Source organism: Salminus brasiliensis, chromosome 7 (genome assembly GCF_030463535.1).
Source record: "Salminus brasiliensis chromosome 7, fSalBra1.hap2, whole genome shotgun sequence".
Classification (NCBI taxonomy): Eukaryota; Metazoa; Chordata; class Actinopteri; order Characiformes; family Bryconidae; genus Salminus; species Salminus brasiliensis.
Genome location: NC_132884.1, coordinates 33,611,264 through 33,633,208, shown reverse-complemented (window position 1 = coordinate 33,633,208; position 21,945 = coordinate 33,611,264). Strand labels below are relative to the sequence as shown.

Below are 21,945 nucleotides of genomic sequence, written 5' to 3'. Positions count from 1 at the left end.
ACATTTAAGTGAGGATGTGTGAAACTTGACATGAGAATCTAATTACTTTCGGATACTTTTGGATGACTTGTCTTATATTCAAATACAGACAAGAGAAACACATGAAACCTCCCTGTGTCTACACCAAATAGCAAACTATCTAATGTCTACATCAAACAATCTTGTATCTACAGGAAACAAATTCTTTACAGTCACTGCCGTCATTCATCATTAAATGTTGAAACATCCGGCTGAAACAAACAGCTGAGGTCAGCATGAAGTCCGTGTTAATCGTTTATGCTGGTCTCTTGTTTTGTCTAGTGGGGCAGGGGCCATAATTAAGTATTTAATTCATTATTAACAACAAGGATATATAATATGATTGTGATTAATACTATTAGTACTACGTTATTACACAGAAACACACCTGTGTAGCCAACACTGCGTCCAGCAGTCAGCTAATCATACAGCAGTCCCAGCTCGTCTACCTGGATTCAACAGTGCTTTTCTTCCCTTAAAGCGTTTCTTTAAATTCGAGTCTTTTAAAGCTGAGAGAATATGTAATGCTGGGGTGCATCGTTTACATTGGACAGTGATCGATGATTTTCCTTTTCGCTTTTTTAAAAGCTAACCAGAGGAACCAGGGTTATCCACCAGGGGGCGTTGGTGTGTCTTTAAAAAAGAAAAAAAAGAAAAAAGAAAACAGGAGGACGGACATTAACATCTCACAACTACACTCACAATCACTCGATTATTTAAACATGCATAACAGGGTTGTGGGTTCGATTCCCGGGCTCAGCAAGCTGCTACTGTTGGGCCCTTGAGCAAGGCCCTTTACCCTCTCTGCTCCCTGGGCGCAGGAGTTAGCTGCCCACCGCTCTGGGTGTGTGTGTGTGTACTCACTGCCCCTAGTTCCCTAGTGTGTGTGTGTTCACTACCACAGATGGGTTAAATGCGGAGGACACTGTACACTGTACACTGTACAGTGACAAATACGTGCACCTTTACCTTTACATGCTAAAGCTGCGATTGTTTTTAGGCTGTAATGTAATCCTGCAGATTAATCACTATTTTTAATTTCCTCCTTTTTCACTGTGACTGTAACGGATTAAAGCTGCTGTTTGGTGTGTGTTAGGAGAGGGAGTGTGAAATAATGACATGACAGCGGTTAACTGGAGCATACCTGCTGTTATTTCACAGGTACACACGTCTTTGTGTGTTCTATTGGTTTTATACAACAGATCAGTAAATAAATAAAGTACGAAATAAATAAACAGAGCAGTGAATTTAGTGTTTAACATGTGTTACTGTTAGCATGTCCTTCCTCCAAATTATAGCTCCTTAACAAGCAGCTTGAGGCTGCGTCACAGTACTGACCTCCACTCACTCACTGCACCGCCTGCAGCTCCTCCTCCAGCTCCTTAAAGGTGCACGTATTTGTCACTGTACACTGTACAGCGAAATGTGTCCTCCGCATTTAACCCATCTGGTAGTGAACACACACTCACACACACACACAGTGAGTACACACACACACACCCAGAGCGGTGGGCAGCCAACTCCAGCGCCCGGGGAGCAGAGAGGGTAAAGGGCCTTGCTCAAGGGCCCAACAGTGGCAGCTTGCCGAGCCCGGGAATCGAACCCACAACCCTGTTATCGACAGCCCGGAGCTCTAACCGCTGAGCCACCACTGACCAACTAGTTAAACTGTGAGTTTCCCACTCACAATCTTTTCCTTTTTCTGTTTATTTATTTATTTATTTATTATTATTATTATTGTTGTTGTTGTGTTTTCTTGTCTTAATCATTTTTCCTGATCAGAGATTTTCGTTCTTTCTTAGTTCATTATATGATTGACAGTAACGGTGCTCAGCGGAGTGATACAGTGTTAGTGGAAAAACGTGCTGTTGAACGCTTCTCAACCGATCTTATATAAAAATGTTATATATAAAAATATAAAAAACTTAAAGATTGTCTAAAAAAAGATTGTAACACTGGGTTTTTCATATCAGTGCTTAAAAAACATATTTAGTGTCCTTTAATATTGTGTAGTGCATCATTCATTGATTTCTGATTGATTAATCTGACTGACTGACATCTGAACAGGCAAACAGCCCGACTCGGGCCTGCACAAACAGCACATCCCCCTTTGACATTTTACGCACTGGCATACCTCAAATGTCCAGACATGCTGAAACGTCACGTAAATGATGATGCCTGGTGTGCATTTCTTTCTGCAGCCTAAGGGAAAGTCAAAATCCATTAAAACAAGCCTTCTTAGTTTAATACAGCTTAATGTAACATGTGTTTGGCTTACATGGGAGAAGTTCTCCACTGAAGAAACTGTCCAGTTATGTGAACAGTGTGGATATGAATGCTACAGGCTGTATACAGGTGTATGTGATAAACAGCAACCCAGGCTTAACTCAGCTCACCTCCTGCTCCTGCTGGTCTGATGCAGCACAGTTCATCCAGTGCAATGTGGCTAAACCCTGCAGATTCTCCTGTGCAGAGCTCTTCTGCGCATGCATTAGGGCAGGTGAGAACACGCCCGTCTCTCATACTAACTCGCCCTGACTCAAACTGCTGACAGAAGTAAGCTGAGACACCTGAGGAGACTACAGCCAGCTACCTGTCTGCAGACACAGCTAAAATGGAGCAGCAGCGGCAACGGCAGCAGAAGCCAAAGGTGCCTGCAGACGCACCGAAGAGGAAAGTTCCGCGTAGAGGAGAGCACGCTGCCCAGCGGACCCTCCGCCTCGAGGCGGGGAAGGCGCGCAGCGTTGTGTGTGTGGTCGGCACTGAACTGAGGGTCGACCTGTACAGGTGAGGGGGTGTTCAGACTTAAGAGTGGACACAGGCAGGAGGAGAGAAGCCTGTGGGTCAGGATGTTTATCACTCAGGACATTTCTAGTGGATTTGTATAAAGACGGTGACGTCAAAAAAAACACTGTATATTATGTAACATATAGGCGAGGTTAGTCTTCTAAACAGCGCCGCCTGGTGGAAACCGATGCAGTTACAGTGGGCGTTTAAGCCGAGATGTGCTGCGCAGGCGCACAACCGTCCAGGATAAATTTTGTGTTGATGTTTTGATGTTTTGAAAATATTTTCTTGCTCTGCATACAAAGCCTTTATAAAGCGTAATTACTACTATTGCTACTACAAACATGGCAATTCTATATATATATAATACAAAATATATCTAAAAATATATTGTATATATATATATACATTATATATAATATATATATATATATATATATATATATATATATATATATATATGGTCTAGGTAACTATGCTGCGTTACACCAATAAGAGTCCTTGGGCAAGACTCCGAACACTACATTGGCCCACCTCTGTAATATGAGTAACCTTGTAAGTGGCTCTGCATAAGAGCGTCATTAAGACATGTCATTAATGTAAATGTAAATATATATACATATATATTTTTTTCTAATTATTTTTTTAATTGTCATTTATTCTTGTGTAGTGCAATTGTATTATTTTAGCATATCCCAGGGCCAGCTTATCAAACCCACAACCCTGAGATCTGCTTAATGTAATATATTGCAAAAAACATAAATATGTTGTGCTCAAAAGTAATTTATAAAATGGGCTGTTTCATTTTTCCAAAATGATACATTCAGAAAATAAATAGGTTATAGTAAACTGTGCTCTTAAATGTTCAGAAAATGCCATATAAGAAAATCAACAAAATATGCCATTTGACTGGGGTGCCTAAACTTTTGCATTAGACTTCATACACTGTATTTGCGATTGAGATGAGAGTATGGGTAGCGCTCTTTGTGTCATGTCACTGGATTCTAGGATTTTGATAAAATAGTAATCTATACATCAGGACAAAATGATCGATAACTATAAAAATGGTCATGATTTAAACTCACACACATATATATATAATGTAGGTTGCAATATTTTTGCAAATGTTCCTAAATATAAACTGTTTAAATATACAACAGATTGGGTTTGAGGACTTAAGTGTCCATGGGCAACAAAAGGTTGCTTAAAAAAGTAACCCTGTTTTGAAATAATGTTGTAATGTAATTATCTGTTAACACACAGACCTTAAAACAGTTCTATACGTTTATTCACACACCAGACTGTTCAGAGTCTAACAATCCTGTTTGTTATACGTCCCAGTAGGATTTCATACCTCACATTCAGTGGACCATGGCATCATTACACACAGGCATACCATTTGTTTGGACATGTATAACTGATACTATCTTGCACATAAAACAACATTTTTATGTTGGTGAAAACCAGTTAAACAGTCTGTTATTTGTACACTGTTTTAAAAACTAAAACTTCTAGCCCAACTGATTTGACAATCCGGTGTTTTAACCAAATTATGTCTCACTTTTTATGTCTCAGGTTATCTCTGTTAGCATTTCCCAGGTTTTCCCAGCGTTGATAGCAACGTATTATGTAATATTTTACGCATCCAAACACGCTTGGAATCACGTCCACAGATGGAAATTAGACGGTTGTCAAGTCAAGTCAAGTCAAGTGGGTTTTATTGTCATTTCAGCTACATACAGAGTACACAGTGAACAGTTGGACCATGGTGCAACACAGACACAGTGCATACAGAACACAAGTGCAACACAGTACAAGTGCAGACACACAATAATAAATAATTAGGGGTACTGAGTGTAAGACTGATTTGACGAGACACAAATAGATAGAAGTGCTTATAAACTGTATGACTCTTCTACTGCTTCAGGTACTGTTCATGTGTGGTGCAGCCATCTTGGATTTTGGAGGGTGAGGCTCTCCCGACTTTCCAAGTAGGAACTCCTGCTTGCCTTCCAGTTGAAATTTCCTTCATGGGATTCATGGTGGTTGGAGTGGCGCAACAGATAACACCACTACCTGCTAGTGAGCTACCTCACCACGTGGGAGACTGGGGTTTGATTCCCAGTCTGGGTGACTGTGCTGCGCTACACCAATAAGAGTCCTTGGGCAAGACTCCTAACACTACACTGGCCCACCTCTGTAATATGAGTAACCCTGTAAGTCGCTCTGGATAAGAGCGTCAGCTAAATGCCGTAAATGTAAATGTAATTCAGAACATATCAGATCCGTATGACGGCATAAGACAGCTGAAAGTGCCTTTCGGCCTTTAGTGCAACTCCTCGGGTCCCAATCAATGGGGGGGGGGGTTGCTTGATGGTACCTAAATAGATACAATTCGAGAGGAACAGTTCAGACTGGACTATTTTCATTCTTGGTGGTTCGAGTGATGCTAGTCTATTTGCCGAGCTTAAATACAACAAGAATATATTTCTATATAATATACATAATATGATATATCATAATTTGATTAAAAAGAAAGTCTCTAAATGTTAGGAGCTATTGTTAGTATCTAGAAATGTTAGGCTTTGACGAGACTGGGATTTTCAGGAATTTTAGGCTGTAGCCCCTGGCTGCAGGCCCTGCAATATCTGACACCCTGGAGAGGCGTAAGGACAGCTGTAACGTAACACCTCTTTCCCGTGTGTGTAATTCTAGCAGTGGAGCTTTTGAATAGCCACAGTTTTGGTTGGGTCAGTGTTTCATCAAAATGACATGAAGCTGGTTCTAATGCAGAAAAGCTGCATAGTGTTGCTTTAAGTTGCTTCACTTAACTTTGAGAGTTTTGAGAGATGCCAAACAATCCTCAAATGAGTCCAAATGTCCATTTTAAGGTAAACAGTATATAAGGGCAGTCCTCTTGGGATCTGCAGCCTGTCTCTTAAACGTTTGCCACTGGGCAGGTTTAAGCTCGGGGGCGTGTTTTAGGCTGACTTGGGCTGAAGATTTTTGCTGGTCTTGGCAACCCTGCGTGTCATTACTGCGACAGAGAGCTGCGTGTGTGTATCGTAGCGCAGAGCACTGCAGTGAATAGTGTGTGTGTGTGTGTGTGTGTGTGTGTGTGTGTGTGAGAGAGAGAGAGTGTGTGTGTGTTTGTGGTGGAGACAGCATGGGTCCGCCTCGCACGCTCCGGATTGAGGCTGACAAAAGCACGAGCACGCTGTGTGTGGTGGGGACGGAGATCACTGTGCATTTAAGCAGGTAACGCTGCGCGCTGTGTGTGTGTGTGTGTGTGTGTGTGTGTGTGGGGGGGAATGAAAATGAGCTGGAAAAGCGATGTGTGTGAGCATATCACCACTGACGTTCAGAGGGTGAAGTTTCTAGTCTATTTCTGCTCTAAAGCTAGACTATGATCACCTCACAGACCTAAACTCCAGTCCCAGTAATCCAGTGTCAGTTTGTGTTTTGGAGACATTTAGCTGGAGCTGATGGTTATTGCAGAGCACTGAGCTGTCATCTTCTCAGAGTTGTTATAAAGAACCCTGGATTTGCGTTAACTTTGTTTATGGCTTGTTTAAACATCTTGTATCAGATTTTAGAGGCTGAAATCGCCCTGCTTGGTCCTGACAGGGACTAAAGGTCTTTGTGTGTTATGACAGCGGTCCAGTTTATAGTGGGCTGCTGGCTCTGTGCCTTTCCAACACCAACAAAGTCTCTTTGATATTCTTGCCAGTGGACAACAGGATTTTGCTGGTTTAGACAATGGCTCAGACACTGGTTCAGTGTCCTTCACATTCTGTACGTCCACATTTCATAAGATCTCTCAGTCTATATGAATGATATAACAGCGTCTTGCTTCTTAACAATGTAGTGATTCACAGTAACAGTGCGTATCTATTGTTGGAGCCTACAATGCACAAACAAACTGGATTGTCAGCTTCCCCCCCTTCTTTTTCAGAAGAAAGATTTTCTTACAACTTCCTTAACTCCTACGATCTAGAGGCATAATGATTCAGTGTGGGTTTTCAAGTGATACATTTTTCGAAACAGCAAAAATACATAAATACGTCTGAATATAAGTTAATAACATTTCCGTCACATTCTAACTGGCGATGGAAGTCAGTGTAAAAAAAAGTTTTTCTATTCTATTCTGTTGTTTATAAAGACATTTCAACACTAAAAAAACAACTGATAGATTTTGTTTATGTCAAAAGGTGAAAAAAGGTTGTTGCATGACCTCAATGATCTAAAATAACTGTCATGCTTGTACACTTGGGGCATAACAGCATTATCAGGTTTGATAGAAATTCTAAAGAAATTCTGAGGTTGATCAGTTTTCAGCACTTTGTGTTAAATATGTTAAAGAATCTACAGATCTTGGTTCCCAATAAGATCATTGTTTTAACTCGTAGAGCAAGCATAAAAACCCCTCTCCACCATTTAAGATGTTCTTGATACTACAAAGCTTTTAGGAAACTGTGTTTTGATTGGTTGAAGCTAGTCGTTAACATCAGTAGTCAATTCTATTAAATATGATAAATAAGAGATCCTCAGAAGAGACTCTGGGATGTATCAGCAATATTAGATTTTTGCTGTAGAGTGTAATGTTTACTTTTACCCACATATTCAAATGAAGTAGGTGATTATATATTTATTGTATAGGTGTTCTTTGCAGGTTTTCCAGATCAGTGACTTCCATGTAGTACACTTTTGTGTGTTGTGTTGTAGGTGCAGGATCAGCTTTCTGTCTTACCATCAACTCTTAAAATGCAGTCCAACAGTACCAAAGCTTATCATCAGTGTCATGCAAAAACCCTGTATCTGTGTCATGCAAAAGCCCTGTATCTGTGTCATGCAAAAGCCCTGTACCCTGTAAATGGTTTTCATGTTTTTTCACTTATTGCAGTTGTACTTTGAATTGTGTTGAAATTTCTTGATGAATGGACCAACAGAAATGTTCCACCTCATTACCTTCTATTTACTGTGAAAGTTGATCTTTCTCCTGTAAAGTTTACAGGTTTTTGCATGAAATGTTGTGCAGCTGTTGTTCTGCAATGTGCGTGACAATGTTTGACCACAAACAGTCTCATCTGATCTGGCCTACGAAATGCTGCTACCTCAATCAGTGGTTTCCTGTAAATAGAGTTTGAAATGGTAAAAACTCAGTTAAATGTGTTTAATGGCTTCTTTCAGATTGGATGAATTTACTTTTATCTCAAGTACCAATCATTTGATTGTGTCTGGCATTTCCTTTTAGTATGGGACCTAATTCCTCTTTTTAGCCAGACAGATGACCCCACCACCCTCACCCAACCACATGACTTGAGTTACATATGACGTTCATCACAGGCCTTTTCTAAACATTGACATCATTTACTGTAAGAATCTGATAATAAATCTGATCGTCACTGAGATTGTGTAAGGCTAGAGCCGAAACTGCCACCTGTTGCTGCTCTAAATAGAAATAGTGAATCAGAGTCTTCAGTATCCCACAGAGACCAGCAAGTATCCATGTGTGTATGAGTGGCCATGTCATTATCTTTGTGTGGGAACCAGGTTTCCTTTAAGATGATGAGTTTTTGAGTGTTATAGGGGTGTGTGACTGATCCTCACAAGGTCTTATTTGAACAAAACGAAGCTCTCATTTAGAATTTGGTTACTGAATTAGACTATGAAGATTAGGGCTGGGCTGCACTCTTTAAAATGAAGGTGCTTCACATGCTTCTTTGGTAGGTGTAAATAAAGCATTGTTTTCTACTAATAGTGTATGCATGCGTGTGTTCTTCACAGGTGTGCCCCCATACAGAGCAAGTTCTTCTCAGTAAAATGCACCTCAAATGTGCATTGCCGGGTTGTGCCGGCCACTGTGGCAGGAGGCACGCTCCTCTCTGCGCAGCCCCTCACTCGGAACTCTTTGCTTTTCATCTCCATGGATGCTGCCAGTGAGCTGCCTAATGAAAGCAAGGTAACTCAAGCCTGCTGGTGGTTCAGCCTCAGTTTACACACACTGTATTTCTGAATAGACTGATGCGAGTCAGTCTGGGGTTTCTTATCAATGAATGCAGTAGGGCTGGGTCACAATACTGGTGTTACAATTCAATATATTATGATACCATAAACAATGTATAATATTAATTTTGGGAAAACTGTTCTAGTATAAAAACCCCACCATATGCATAAAATCTGAATAAAAGAAAAGAACTTTTTTATGCAGTATGAACAGGGAGATCTGAAGATGGAGTATAACGCTGCTGACTAATGTTTGGTTGTTTCTGACACCAATCTTTACATGTAAACTATTCATTAATAAGCAATTCTGCGTTTTTGAGAATCGATACAGCATTGCAAAAAATAATATTGAAATACTTTGATATATCAATATGTTCGTACACCCCTAGATAAATATCTGGAGATAAAAAGACTTATTCTCCTACCGTTCCCTAGCAGAAATAATTAAAACTCATTTCCGCAGTTTTCACAAAGATTCTGACATTCATCAGTCACGTTCTTATTTGGGATTTGTTCAGTGTATGAGGCCAGTGGGATCCATCATTATAGAAGCAGAGCTGTGAACAATTCTGCGGTTTAAAAACACATCATAAATAAATCTGACATTTTGTTAAAACTTTTCTCAAGAACAAATTTACAAAATTTTGTAGCAAGACATTGGTGAATAAGGCTGAATTCCTGAAAGTTTCTTAGGAATTAAAGTGTAGTTAAATATTAACTTTAATCACTAAACAGCCATCGATTTCCAGTAACTGTTTAACAGCCTGTTTCAGAATGAGCGACACAGGCTTTTACAGTTGGAGAAGTGTCCCGACTAGCTTAAAGGGTGGGTCCACATTATCAGCTGCAGCAGAGGTTTGTGCAACAGAAACTGAATTCAGCAGAGGTCACACTCGCACATGTTGGCATTTGTTGATGTGGCAAAATCCCACTTTCCAAGAACTGAGCAGCGAATTATTAAAAGTCATTACCAATTACATCTTGACATGGAATGTCTTCATGGTGATGGATGTGATCCAACCCGTGTGTTTAATGTAACGTGTGCATTTCAGTTATCTGTGAGGTTCTATGGGAGCAAGACTGAACCTCTTGGAAATGCTGTGCTACATCTCACAGCAGTTGGTATGTTACTGATCTCATCATATATATATATATACACACACACACACACACACACACACACATACTCAAAACAAAGGCCTTTGTTTACACAAGTTGACTGTAAAAACACTAAGTGCTTGTGATGCTTTCTCAGATACATAAACCGTAAACAAGTGTCTTAAAGTTCAAAGTCAAAGTTCAAAGTGAAATGCGTATATATATTTTACTATTACAGGTGTTAAATTGTACCCAGATGCCAAAAGGTTGAAAACAGTCATTGTACTTTAATTCAGAGTACGTTCATTTAACAAATCTATTCAACAAATCTAGCCAATAGCAATTACTGTTCACTGATGAAGTGAAGAAAAGTCAAACACACTGCAAAGACAGTACAGTATTAACACACCAATGTCAGGTTAATAAGTAAAGTAAGTTAAGTAAATGTAAAAAAATATATATATACAAATGATATAAAAAAATAATAATGTTCAGTGTGTGAGTATATTAAACCATCCCCTAATCACTCCTTACGAGAGCCCTAAATCACAGTAAAGGACTGATTAGATACATATCTTTATCTAATCAGTCCTTCATTAAAGTTGCATAGAGTGCAGCAAGTACGCCTTTAAAATGATCTCATTTGAAAATGTAAGGACAGTAAATGCAGTGTGATGTCAGTTATTTTCCAAGAGGAACTGTTGTCTGTTTCCTCCATCAACACTGTAATGTAAAATTAAAATGTATCACATGTTGTTTATGAGCTGTAAAATGCAGCACAGAAGGCTGTGCTTCTAACAGCAGTGGAAGAAAACCAAAATAAAATATTGTACACTTTCCTAAGAAAATATGTGAGAACCCTTTTCAAGAATTGCAATTAAGACCATTCTCATTAACCTATTAGTTATCTTTGTAAAACCTTTGTAAGCTTTATCTTGGGTGCATTTTTGTGAATCTGGCCCAGACAGAAGTCTCAGAGACACAAAACAAAGAAACATGTTTGAAACTGTCAGTTATTATAAACCTGCACTGGTAAAACACTGATACACAAAGTTCTTTCTGAACCCTCTTTGTTCTCTTGCAGAGATTTCTCTGGATGTAGACGCAGATCGAGATGGCGTTGTTGAGAAGAACAACCCAAACAAGGTGGGTTATGACTTACAAGTGTTCCTGTACTGAGGTTTTCCATCTGGTGCTTCAAGCTTGCCAGCAAAGATTGCGCAAGATCCTGGGATCCTGGGCTCCAACTGGTACCGTGAAAACAGGAGCAAACAGAAGACACTTGAGTTCAAAGTGAAATGAAGTGGATTGACGTGAACACACATCTGCTGCCATGCAGCTACACACTTACTTTGACCCGAAGACTTGCATGTCGGTTTGTCAGGTCAGGTTTCTGCATAGATCCTGTCTGAATTAGTGTTAGACTAATCATGGGACTACTTTCAGCGCCTACCTGAAGTGAACACAGTCATTTGAATATCCAAAACAGGTTCAGGGGAATTGTGCACCAGCTCAGAAAGATGGAGATGGAGATACCTGGAGTAGCACTGTCCTGCATAGTTTAGTGCTTCATCGGTTCTAACATGCCCACTTCATCTCAGGAAAGGTTTGCTAATTAGTTAATGAATAAGGGAAAAATTAACAGGATTTAGTTTTCCTTTAAAAAAAGGAAATGTGCCCAATACCACTACCCATCGATAGTGGTTGAAGTCCAGTTATATTACCCCAAGTATTGTTTTTTCCTGTCTTTGAATGGAAATGGACGATATATCAAAACAGCAACCCTGCCAGCTCAGATTAACCCACAGGGGGAGGCATGTGCAGCACAACGATACACAAATGTTTACAGTGAGTTGCCAGAATCGCAACTCACACATTGTTCACAGTGCTTGCTCAAACCTTTTGTTTCTCCCTGATAAGGCTTCATGGAAGTGGGGTCCTAAAGGACACGGTGCCATTCTTCTGGTCAACTGCGACTCCGAGTCCTACTTCTTGAAGAAGAAGTTGGACAATGAGAATGAGGAGATTGATAAAGTCTCAGGTAAGACAAGCCACTGTTAGAGGCAGGTGCATAGACCTGTTGTGAAAGGACTGTAAGGGTAGAGACACCCGTATCCTGTTATAGATAGCTGTGTTGTATAAACTGAAGGTGACCTCTGCTTTGCTGAACCGGTATCAGGCTAAACAATTATCCACGTCTTTAAAGAGTCAAGCCAAGCCAGAGTTTCAGATAATCGTGAAATGGAAAACCACAAACAAGTACTCAGAGAAAAGAACTGAGTCAACACTTTAATACCATTGTTTCAGTAATGGCCAACTTTCGAAACTGTTGTTTGTATGAAACTGATCCATGGATAGTCTGTGTTGACCACTTCTTTAATCAGATCCATCTGGTACTAATTTGGGTGATGGAAAAAGAGTAATGCTATTTTTCTTATTAATGACAGACTTAAAGGACATGTCCAGGATGATTTTGCGCACCAATGGTCCAGCCCAGCTCCCAAAAGGCTATAAACTGAGCCTGCACATCACTCAGACGGACGCTGAGAGTGTGCGGGTGTTCAGCTCAAATGGGAAGCCACAGTCCAGCAACCTGAGTACTCTGAGTAAGTTGGAACAGAAGCCTATTCTTAACCTATTCTTAATGAGTCCCCAAGAGAGGTTTGATGCAACATGATCTCAGTCATAGCCAGATGCAGCTGATAAATTGCGGTAAGGAAGTTACACAAATTATGATTACCATGATGAAACACTTCAAAAATCTGTACAGGTTAGTGTTGCCCAGCTCAAACACATCTGATTTCATTAATGAAGGACATTAACTGAGCCCAATTACCCCAAAACACTGTACTGTAAAGATAAAAAATAATTTATGAAAAACTCATTTGTTAGTCCATTTTCTACCTAATTTGGAAGAAAAAGAGGTGTGGTTGGCTGGTGTGTGGTACTGAATTTGTATACCTAGGCTTGGAACATCTTTTACTAAATTAAAGATATGATTAGGTGGGTTTTATACAGTAATTCATGTAGTATAGCATGATACAGTATATACAGTATAGCACCAGTTTAAGTGATGTAATCATGTTTTGATAAATTGAAACATTGTGCTCTAAAATGACTGGATCTTCTACATTGTTCCAGAAAAAATGCTCTTCAAGCTCTTCGTGGAAGAATACCCTCTGGTGCTGAACAAAGATGAGCTGGCTGGGGAAGTTCCCTATCTGGGTGGGAAATCTGAACTGGAGTTTTTTGTAGAGGGTCTTCGTTTCCCAGACAAGGACTTTGAGGGACTCGTCACCATCAACCTCAGTCTTTTAGAGCCCAGTGCCCAGGTAGTTAGCAACACCAAAACCATGTCCAAATTACAGCAGTGACTTGTCATTAGATGTTTTAGATGTTCCTCAGTCTCTACCATTAGCTTTAGCTTTTTGAGATTTGTAACAAAACTAGGGTTGCAAAGATGAGAGATCTATAGGCCGATGTCAGCACCCCATATTTTAATGTACACACTTGTGAATGCCAATATATATAAAACATATATGAAATATACACTTTATGTCCAAATGTTTGTGGACACTCTTTCTTGTGACTGCATTCAGATAAGTTGCATCCATTGCTAATCCATTGACGTGCAAATGCACACACACAGCCTGTCTAGTCACTAAAGAGACGGACTGCCAATAAACATGAACCTATTGGTGCCATGCCACCTATAGAGGGATATAAAACATTAAACCATGGAGTAGTGGAACTGTGTTCTCTGGAATTATGGTTTTTCATTCAGTGCTTTTGGGATGAGTTTGGGAGTTAGGGATGAGGTGAGGTGGTGATCATCCAACATCTGGGTGGTTGGTGTGGCGCAACAGATAACACCACTACCTGCCACTGAGCTACCACACCATGTAGGAGACTGGGGTTCGATTCCCGGTCTGGGTGACTATGCTGCGTCACCCAGCATGCTGCGCTTATTGGCTGCGCTACACCAATAAGAGTCCTTGGGCAAGATTCCTAACACTACATTGGCCCACCTCTGTAATACGAATAACCTTGTAAGTCGCTCTAGATAAGAGTGTTGGCTAAATGCCATAAATGTAAATGTAAATCTGACCTCACTAATGCTCTTGTCACTGGATGCAATCAAATGCTCCAAACTGTCGTAGAACACCTTCCCTGAATAGTAGAAACAATTATTCCAACAAAAGCAAGACAAACAAACTATTCCTCTAATATCCTTGATTTGAGAAGAAACAATTAACAAGCAGGTGTCCCAATCATTATCTCAATATAGTGTCCTTATGCTAAATGTACTTCTTTAGGGTTACACGGTCAGTAGCCCAACATCACCTCACCTAATATTCTGCTCTTTCAGAATAAAATTTATGTATCATTAAATATTAGTTTGAAATATTGATCACATCTGAACATCAATCAGTGCCCAACATTGTTTGAACACCTTATCTGTCAGTACTGATATGATTATCAAACTGTGATGGAATAAATCCTTTACTGTTTGTTTTTAGGGCTTCCCAGAGACTCCCATCTTCACTGATAAGGTTGTTTTTCGTGTTGCTCCTTGGATCATGACACCCAACACTCTCAAACCTGTGGAGGTCTTTGTGTGCAGGTAAGACCACGTCAATTCATTAATCATCTCGTAGAACGCCAATACCCATCAATCAGCTAATTTCTTACTTCCTTTAATCTGCAACTGATTAAAGTTATAATCAATAGCTCCACCAATCCAGTCTAATTTCTGTTCAGTAGAGTTTCTAATGATTCACTTGTGATAGCTAAGTATCACTTGGACTCACTCCACCTCTGAAATTGAATCATATTTACTGAAGGAGGAGAGCATTTATTCAAATGTGTGTTCAGTCGTTATCAATTAGCTGAATGAATGCTGATAACATGCTCTGCCTCAGAATGACTCCTCTCCAGCGCCAGAATGTAGCCACATGTGTTTCGCTAACAGAACTGCCAACTGGAGGAGGAAATTTGAGGGCTCAGTAAAGCTCTGCTAGAATTTTCAGTCTGCTCAAACCCAGAGCCGAAATAAGCAAATACCAACCCAGCAAAGTAAGGCAAAGGATTTTTGGAAATAAGTAACGACTGATCAAACTTTTTATGTCTTGGCAGCACATCAGATAACTATGACTTTCTGAAGGGCATGAAAAACCTGGTGCGCAAAAGTGGATACAAGCTGAAGATCTGCCACGAGTACATGAACCGAGGAGATCGCTGGATGCAGGTTTGTATTGACCTGTTCCTACTAATTCAAAAAGGATCAGTTTGGCACAATATTTTTGAGCACTGTCTGCTGGCAGGTCACTTGTTGGTAATTGTCTTTGCTGTTGCACCACAGGATGAGATTGAGTTTGGCTACATTGACTCTCCACACCATAGCTTCCCTGTGGTGCTGGACTCGCCACGAGATGGACATCTTCAAAATTTTCCCTATGACGTCTTACTGGTACGGTTGATAGTCCAAGCTGCATTGTCTTTATTATATATATATATATATATATATATATATATATATATATATATATATATATATTTGTATTAATGCTGCAATCAAGTCATTCTTAAGGGAAGTTGACCACCCTGCTGCACACACACAGCTTGTATAAACACAATAGTGCAGCATTGTCAATAGAATGGTAGGCTCTGGAGCAGCGGCGCATGAGCGTAAGGTCAGCATGCACAGTACCGGTTGTTGGCTAGAGATTAATTAAGCCTCTCTTTAAGCATTGGGCTGTGGAGCAGTGGGACTGACTGAACTCTATTCAGTACCATTGCAATGAGTATTCGTGATCAGAAACTAATCATCCAACATTAGGGGATGTTTTAGAATGTTGGAATTCCCAGTTTAGCCAGATAACCTAAGCCAAGAACTGAGTAAACCTGTGTACTCTCAGATGTTAAATAGACTGGTTTATTGGGAAATCCAATTGTTTTGAAATACCCACCCCCCATACCTGACTAATGCACTCACAGCAGTGTTCCAAAATCCTGTGTAAATCCTTCCCAGAACAGTGGAGGCTCCTGATTTTGGCAGAAAAGTTATGAAGAACAGGTGTCAACTGACAATTTCATTTGGCTCCTTAATGAAATGCTTGGGTCAGCACATCCCTAATCTTCTCTAATATTTAAGAAGATAATTCTGTCCCAGTTTCCCCACATTGCTGCACATTGTTTAGGAAGATAAACATAAACACTTCTCTTAGGGTCCAGACTTTGGCTATGTGACACGATACGCAACACAGGAAGAGGTGAGCAGCCTGGATTCTTTTGGTAATCTGGAGGTCAGTCCACCGGTCACTGTGAATGGAAAGAAGTACCCCCTAGGCCGGATCATCATCGGCGTGGCCTTCCCTACGTAAGTCCCAACTTAAAGTCTGAATTTTACAGATAATATTGCTTGGGGTCATATTTATTTGTTTTGCTGATGGAAGCCTGCTCAAGTTTGTCATTTACTGTCTTCTCAGTACAGCCCATGGCCGCAACATGACCAAAGTGGTCCAGGACTTCCTGTGGGCTCAGAAGGTTCAGGAGCCCATTGCCCTCTATTCTGATTGGCTGGTCGTCGGCCATGTGGATGAGTTCATGTCTTTTGTCCCTGCTCCAGACAAAAAGGTAAAACATGTTGTAAGGAATTCAGTTCTCTAAGACTTGCTGCTCATTAGTCTGCTGCCTCTGCAAACGTGCTCCTTTGTTGGGGTTCTAGGATGCACACTGATAGTTGATGACTTCTTCATTGTTTTTATTGTCCAGGGATTCAGACTCCTGCTGGCGAGTCCTGATGCAGCGTATAAAGTTTTCACAAACCTACAGAAAAATGGACACGGAAAAGCTAAAATGTTTCCAGGTAAATGGTGGCTAATTTTTTTTTACATTTCGTGGTACAGTGTTTTTTAACATGACTGTCATCCTTAGTAAATAGAGATGCTATGATATGGGAATTCTTCCCTGATGCTGATTCCTGATACGTCTGTATGCCAATGCTGACTATGACAAATTTATAAAATGTGGGAATTTGGACTGCTTGACTTGGCGTGAGGAAAAGGGTTAGTGAGGTCAGAATGTTGGATGATCACCACCTAATTTCCAACTCCCCAACTTATCTCAAAAGTATGAGAGAGATAAATCGCCAGTATTTCAAAGAAAACAGTTCCACTGCTCCACGGCTCAATGCTATAGCCCACGTTTTAGAGCATGGTGCCAATAGGTTCATGTTTATCTGCTATAGACAGACCTATTCTATTGGCAGTGCTCCTCTACAGGGACGAGACAAACTGTCTGTGTGCATTTGCCCATCTGTGTCAGCAATGGGTGCAACCTAAAGTAGCTAAATGCACTCATTATAAGGGGTGTCCACAAACATTTGGACAAATACTGTGCATTAAAGGTAAAGGTGCACGTATTTGTCACTGTACAGTGTGCACTGCGAAATGTAACCTCCGCATTTAACCCATCTGGGGTATTGAACACACACTCACACACACTAGTGATCTAGGGGCAGTGAGTATACACACACACACACACCCAGAGCGGTGGGCAGCCAACTCCAGCGCCCGGGGAGCAGAGAGGGTAAAGGGCCTTGCTCAAGGGCCCAATAGTGGCAGGTTGCCAAGCCTGGGAATCGAACCCACAACCCTGTTATAGATAACCCGGCACTCTAACCGCTGAGACACCACTGCCCCTAATTAACTAATCAAGTATCTGCCGATACTGATATGATTCTGATGAACACTGATTCTGTGTTTCCAGGCAAAGAAGAGGAGATCAGTGTTGATGACATTTTGAGCAATGAGGAATTTCGAGCAGAGAATGTCTATGTGCAGGTAAGTGATCTGCTTACTCCTGTGGAAGATCCAGTTCCTCTGACTGACTGCTCTGTATTCAGGACTGGATTGAACACTTTAATATGTTTCTGCTAAAAACAACCATGAAAATGTTCTCAAAGTGTTCTCCATGATGCAAACCGTGATCTCTCTCGCACTCAGAACTGCATTGACTGGAACAGAGACGTTCTGAAGAAAGAGCTCGGACTGGAGGAAGAAGATATCATTGACCTACCAATCCTGTTTAAAGTAGTTCCTGAGGACGAAAACAGAGCTGCGGCCTACTATCCTGACATGGTAGAGCTGGGTTGTTCAGTGAACAAATAATGAACCAAAGTTTGATTACCAACCTGTTTGAGTGTCTGGCTAAAGCAAACAGTTAGAGGCACTACAGCATTAGTTTTTAGCTTGTTGTAAAGACATGAGCCTGTTGAGAGACCAGTGTGAGCCTTTGTGTCTTTTCACATTGTAGCATTCCATACCTTCTAAAGCAGACCTCCGCGTGTGAAAACCTTATGTTTAGACATATTTGATCTTTATTTGAATAATATTGAGAAATGTGACTAAACACATAAACTGGAGAAATGTCAAAAAAAGAAAATGATCAAGGCAAGACTAGTTTGCCAGAGAACAAGTAGAACAAGAATGTTTGGAACAATGTGCTTTGGACAGATGAATTTTGAGTTTTGCCCTGTGTGTGTGTGTGTGTGTGTGTGTGTGGTTTTGACAGCAAGTGACCTGCTCGTACATGAAAATCATGAAAATCAAAGTGTGCTCTCTTTCTGATGGTAGATGCTGTACTTTGACATCAGCTGTAGAAAGAGCTACCTGTAGGTCCTGTGATGATTTAGGATTTTTGGAGACTACTTCACACATCCTGTGCTCTGCTCGGCTGATCTGGGCATGTTGGCAGTTGTTTCACTTGGATGGATTTACTGGACGGTGGAATGGCTGATTTCTAATTGTTCTGAGAGTTTTTCAAATCCCTTCCCAGACTTATATGACCCTACAGCCTTCTGAGCCTGAAGGCCTCAGAGAGCTCTATGGATCTGGCCATGGTGATCCCACTCAGTTCAACAATCAAGAGCAAACCAAACAAAATGTTTGAGGTCAGGCTCCTCCAGAATCCTCTCTAACCATGTCCTAATCATCTGCAGCTGACGTGCTGCACCTGAGTCTAATTGTAGGCATTTAAAGTAGCAATAAATGTGGGAGTGTTCAAATGTTTTCCTCACAAGAAAACTGCATTTCTATCAGTTACAAATACAAACGATGTTATGTGTTTAGTTATATTGCCTCCATCATTGCTCAAATGACGATCAAATGCACTGATGTTTACATATGTTAAAAAAGGCAAAGGTTTTCATGCGGTGTCCTAATTTGATTACATGACTGTAAGATATGTCTACAGAAGCTCCCTGGTTAATGAAACTAAAACGCTTTGCCTTGCAAATATTTTCACTTGATTAGATCTTTGTCATATCAATACTGTGTGGAGCTCTGACCTTTCCATATGTGCCCGCAGGTGAACATGATCGTGCTGGGAACGAACCTGGGCATTCCAAAACCGTTTGGGCCGCAGGTGAACGGCAGCTGTGCCCTGGAGGCAGAGATGCGCTCTCTTTTGGAGCCGCTGGGTCTTAACTGCACCTTCATCGACGACTTCGCCTCCTATCACAAGCTCCTGGGTGAAGTGCACTGTGGGTCCAACGTGCTTCGAGAACCTTTTGCGTTCAAGTGGTGGAACCTGGAGCTGTGAGGCAGGCTTCACAGAGCAGGTAGCTTCCTGAGCAAGCCTGTACAGCAAGTTTACATAATAACATACTAAAATGCATGGTGCATTTAGGTCGGGTTTTTTTGGGGTTTTTTTTTTTTTTCTCTAACACAAATTAGGGCTATCTGAGTGGCTTTTCAAGATATACTACCTACAAACCACTGAAAATGGTCTAGCATGGTTATGCTAGAACACTTTCAAGAGATATCTCAGGGACTTCTAGGGATATCTGAATCTGTTTCTCTTGTTTTAATGTCATGTTCGTATTTTTGTTTGTAGGAGATTGCTTTCCAGCTTCCATTAGTGCCTTATTAAAAGGAATAATCAGAAGTCAAGGTTTTGCTTGTTTGTTTTAATGAACTGAAACATACAGTATACCACAGAACCTTTTTTATTTTACACTGCAGAAATCAATAAATCATGGTGCATCTTTGTGAAACATGATTTCTCTCATTTTACTTACAAAAAAAGGGTGTTTGTGTGGGGAGCACTTTATTTACAGGCAAATATTTTATACAAGTACCACACAAAGCATGTTTACTGTCAGAGAGAACACATGTACAATCAGTTTGATTACGCCATATCAGTCGGCATGGAATGAACTTCTGCCTAGATGTCACATACATAAACGACAGTCGGACGAATGACTAAGTCCAAGTTTGTACTAACAGGTCCCTACCACTGGAGGGCACACTTCTCTTATTTGACATCACTGAAGGAGGCAGCAAATGCAGAGCAACTCAAGCCTTTTAATGTAAATTCTCATTCCTGTACCTTTCCTTTCAAACTGTAATCACATGACCATAAAGCATCAACTCTTGTAAGCAGTGCTTTTCAGCTTTAAACAAAATTCTTTCAAAACCTGCATCGTTCTAAATCTTAAATTATAAAATAAGAAATATGAAAAATGCTCCATAGCATAAATGCAATTGCTTGGTTGTTGAAAAGTCATTGAAAAAGGAAAAAAAGTCTGAGTCAGTTAACCAAAGAGAGAGGGCACCAAAATCAAAGTAGATTAGATTCTTTTATTCTTTCATGGAAATATGGAAAACTGGCAAGTTCATTCTCTTTGTTCATGATTGTGTTCTGTCTGTTCCCAGGATCAGATAGCAGACACATCCCCAGCCCCCTCCAAGATTTACATTCAAATAGCTTACTGTTCTTTCCTCTGCAGGACACAGTAGGAGTTCACACAGAGCAGGTAAAGCTGTAGAAGGCAACTTCAGAACAGTTCACAGTCGACAGCACAGTGAATACGCTCTGCAAAAAATGCTAAGAGGCAAAAATCCAACGCCGTTCGTTAGGAACCTAATTTGTGCAGCTAGTTGTGCTCACTAGAACCAACCCATAAAATCGTAAAACCTTTTTCCCCTTGATGCAAAAATACATTTCTACGAGAAACCATCAGTATTTACTGCAGACGTCAGCAAAGCTGTGAAGAATGAATCGAGCATCAGAACAACACTCACCGATACTTAGAAAAATAAATAAAAAAAACCCAGTAAAATTCCTCCACGAGTCAGTCCATTCCACGAGATCTGGCAAAATGGCTTACACGGTCAATACCAGCAGCAGAATAGTTAACAATAACAACACAACATTTATCAATATCCAATTACCAACATCATTACTCATAACTGACAAACATGAAAAACAAACTTTACCTCTGACCAAAAGACCAAAAAATTAAAATAAAAAGAGATAAACGTCACGTGACTGTGCGTTACACTGCTGCGCATGTTCATGCTGAGGTTTTCTGGAGCACAAAGAAAGGGTGGTGTTGATTTCTGGGTTCTCTTTCTCTGGAGCTTTTTTGGTGCATAAGACAAGGGAGTGTTTTGAGAAGCCTTCGCCTTGTCTGCCTGCCAGTGTGATCATCAATAAATAAATAAATAAATAGTGCACACACACACACACACACACACACACACACACACACGCACACATACACACACACACACACACACCGAGAAACAAACAAGATGAAAAAAATCAAGAGAGAGAGAGAGAAGGGGGACCCTGGGGATGGGTGCAGACCCTATGATGAAGGCCACAAGGCCTTATATAGCCTTTGCTGGTAAAGTAGGCAGACGAACAACCATTCGAGATGCACCCCGTGGAGATGTGAGGCATCACACATCACATGGTTTCCAGGGCGTCTGCTTTAAATACACCTCCTCTATAACCAGCCATTGCCAAAAGGCATGCTGGGAGGAAGTATTAGTCACGTGATGTGGACAAAAAGGGGTGTGTCCTTAAAACAAGGATAGACAAGGGATTCCAGGCCACATGGGCTCAGTCATGGGCTCAGTCATGGGCTGCGTTGCTATGACGATCAACGATCAGCTCTCCTTCTCCACTCTGGAGTCTCTGGAGGAACCACTGAGTCTCCACTAGGGGGAGCTGCTTAGGGGAATG

At 40.7% G+C, this 21,945-nt stretch overlaps 3 protein-coding genes across 13 annotated transcripts in view; 1 reads left to right on the top strand and 2 right to left on the bottom strand.

The window, feature by feature from the left end:
• Positions 1-2,810, bottom strand: part of lrig2 (leucine-rich repeats and immunoglobulin-like domains 2) — a 25,231-nt gene extending 22,421 nt beyond the window's left edge. The window contains exons 1-2 of the mRNA XM_072684684.1: positions 2,415-2,810; positions 2,153-2,220 (exon numbers count right to left, since the gene is read on the bottom strand). Of these exons, the coding sequence (XP_072540785.1) occupies positions 2,153-2,169 (17 nt within the window). The 5' untranslated portion in view covers positions 2,170-2,220; positions 2,415-2,810. The remainder of the gene's footprint in view (positions 1-2,152; positions 2,221-2,414) is intronic.
• On the top strand, positions 2,571-19,966 carry padi2 (peptidyl arginine deiminase, type II). Of its 2 annotated transcripts, none has more exons than XM_072684685.1 (16): positions 2,571-2,805; positions 8,593-8,767; positions 9,864-9,933; positions 10,994-11,055; positions 11,830-11,950; positions 12,357-12,515; positions 13,051-13,241; positions 14,430-14,533; positions 15,046-15,157; positions 15,272-15,379; positions 16,137-16,288; positions 16,398-16,545; positions 16,684-16,777; positions 17,680-17,753; positions 17,916-18,050; positions 19,279-19,966. In XM_072684685.1, the coding sequence occupies exons 1-16, from the start codon at positions 2,633-2,635 to the stop codon at positions 19,510-19,512; spliced, it is 2,112 nt and encodes a 703-aa protein (XP_072540786.1). In that variant the 5' UTR covers positions 2,571-2,632; the 3' UTR covers positions 19,513-19,966. The 2 variants fall into 2 exon arrangements, with proteins under 2 accessions (XP_072540786.1, XP_072540787.1); XM_072684686.1 differs by lacking the exon at positions 2,571-2,805 and adding an exon at positions 5,821-6,063.
• rap1gapb (RAP1 GTPase activating protein b) overlaps positions 19,865-21,945 on the bottom strand; it is a 102,804-nt gene continuing 100,723 nt past the window's right edge. For all 10 annotated transcript variants that reach the window (XM_072684693.1, XM_072684690.1, XM_072684694.1 and 7 more), the window contains one exon: positions 19,865-21,945. The gene's annotated coding sequence lies outside the window, so the exon portion shown is untranslated.

What these genes read in the sequence shown, in the direction of transcription:
- padi2 (XM_072684685.1), top strand. Translation starts at nt 2,633, where the DNA reads ATGGAGCAGCAGCGGCAACGGCAGCAGAAGCCAAAGGTGCCTGCAGAC. An exon ending in TTCCCTATGACGTCTTACTG is followed by an intron (nt 15,380 to 16,136) that starts GTACGGTTGATA and finishes CACTTCTCTTAG; the next exon opens with GGTCCAGACTTTGGCTATGT. An exon ending in CAGAGAATGTCTATGTGCAG is followed by an intron (nt 17,754 to 17,915) that starts GTAAGTGATCTG and finishes TCTCGCACTCAG; the next exon opens with AACTGCATTGACTGGAACAG.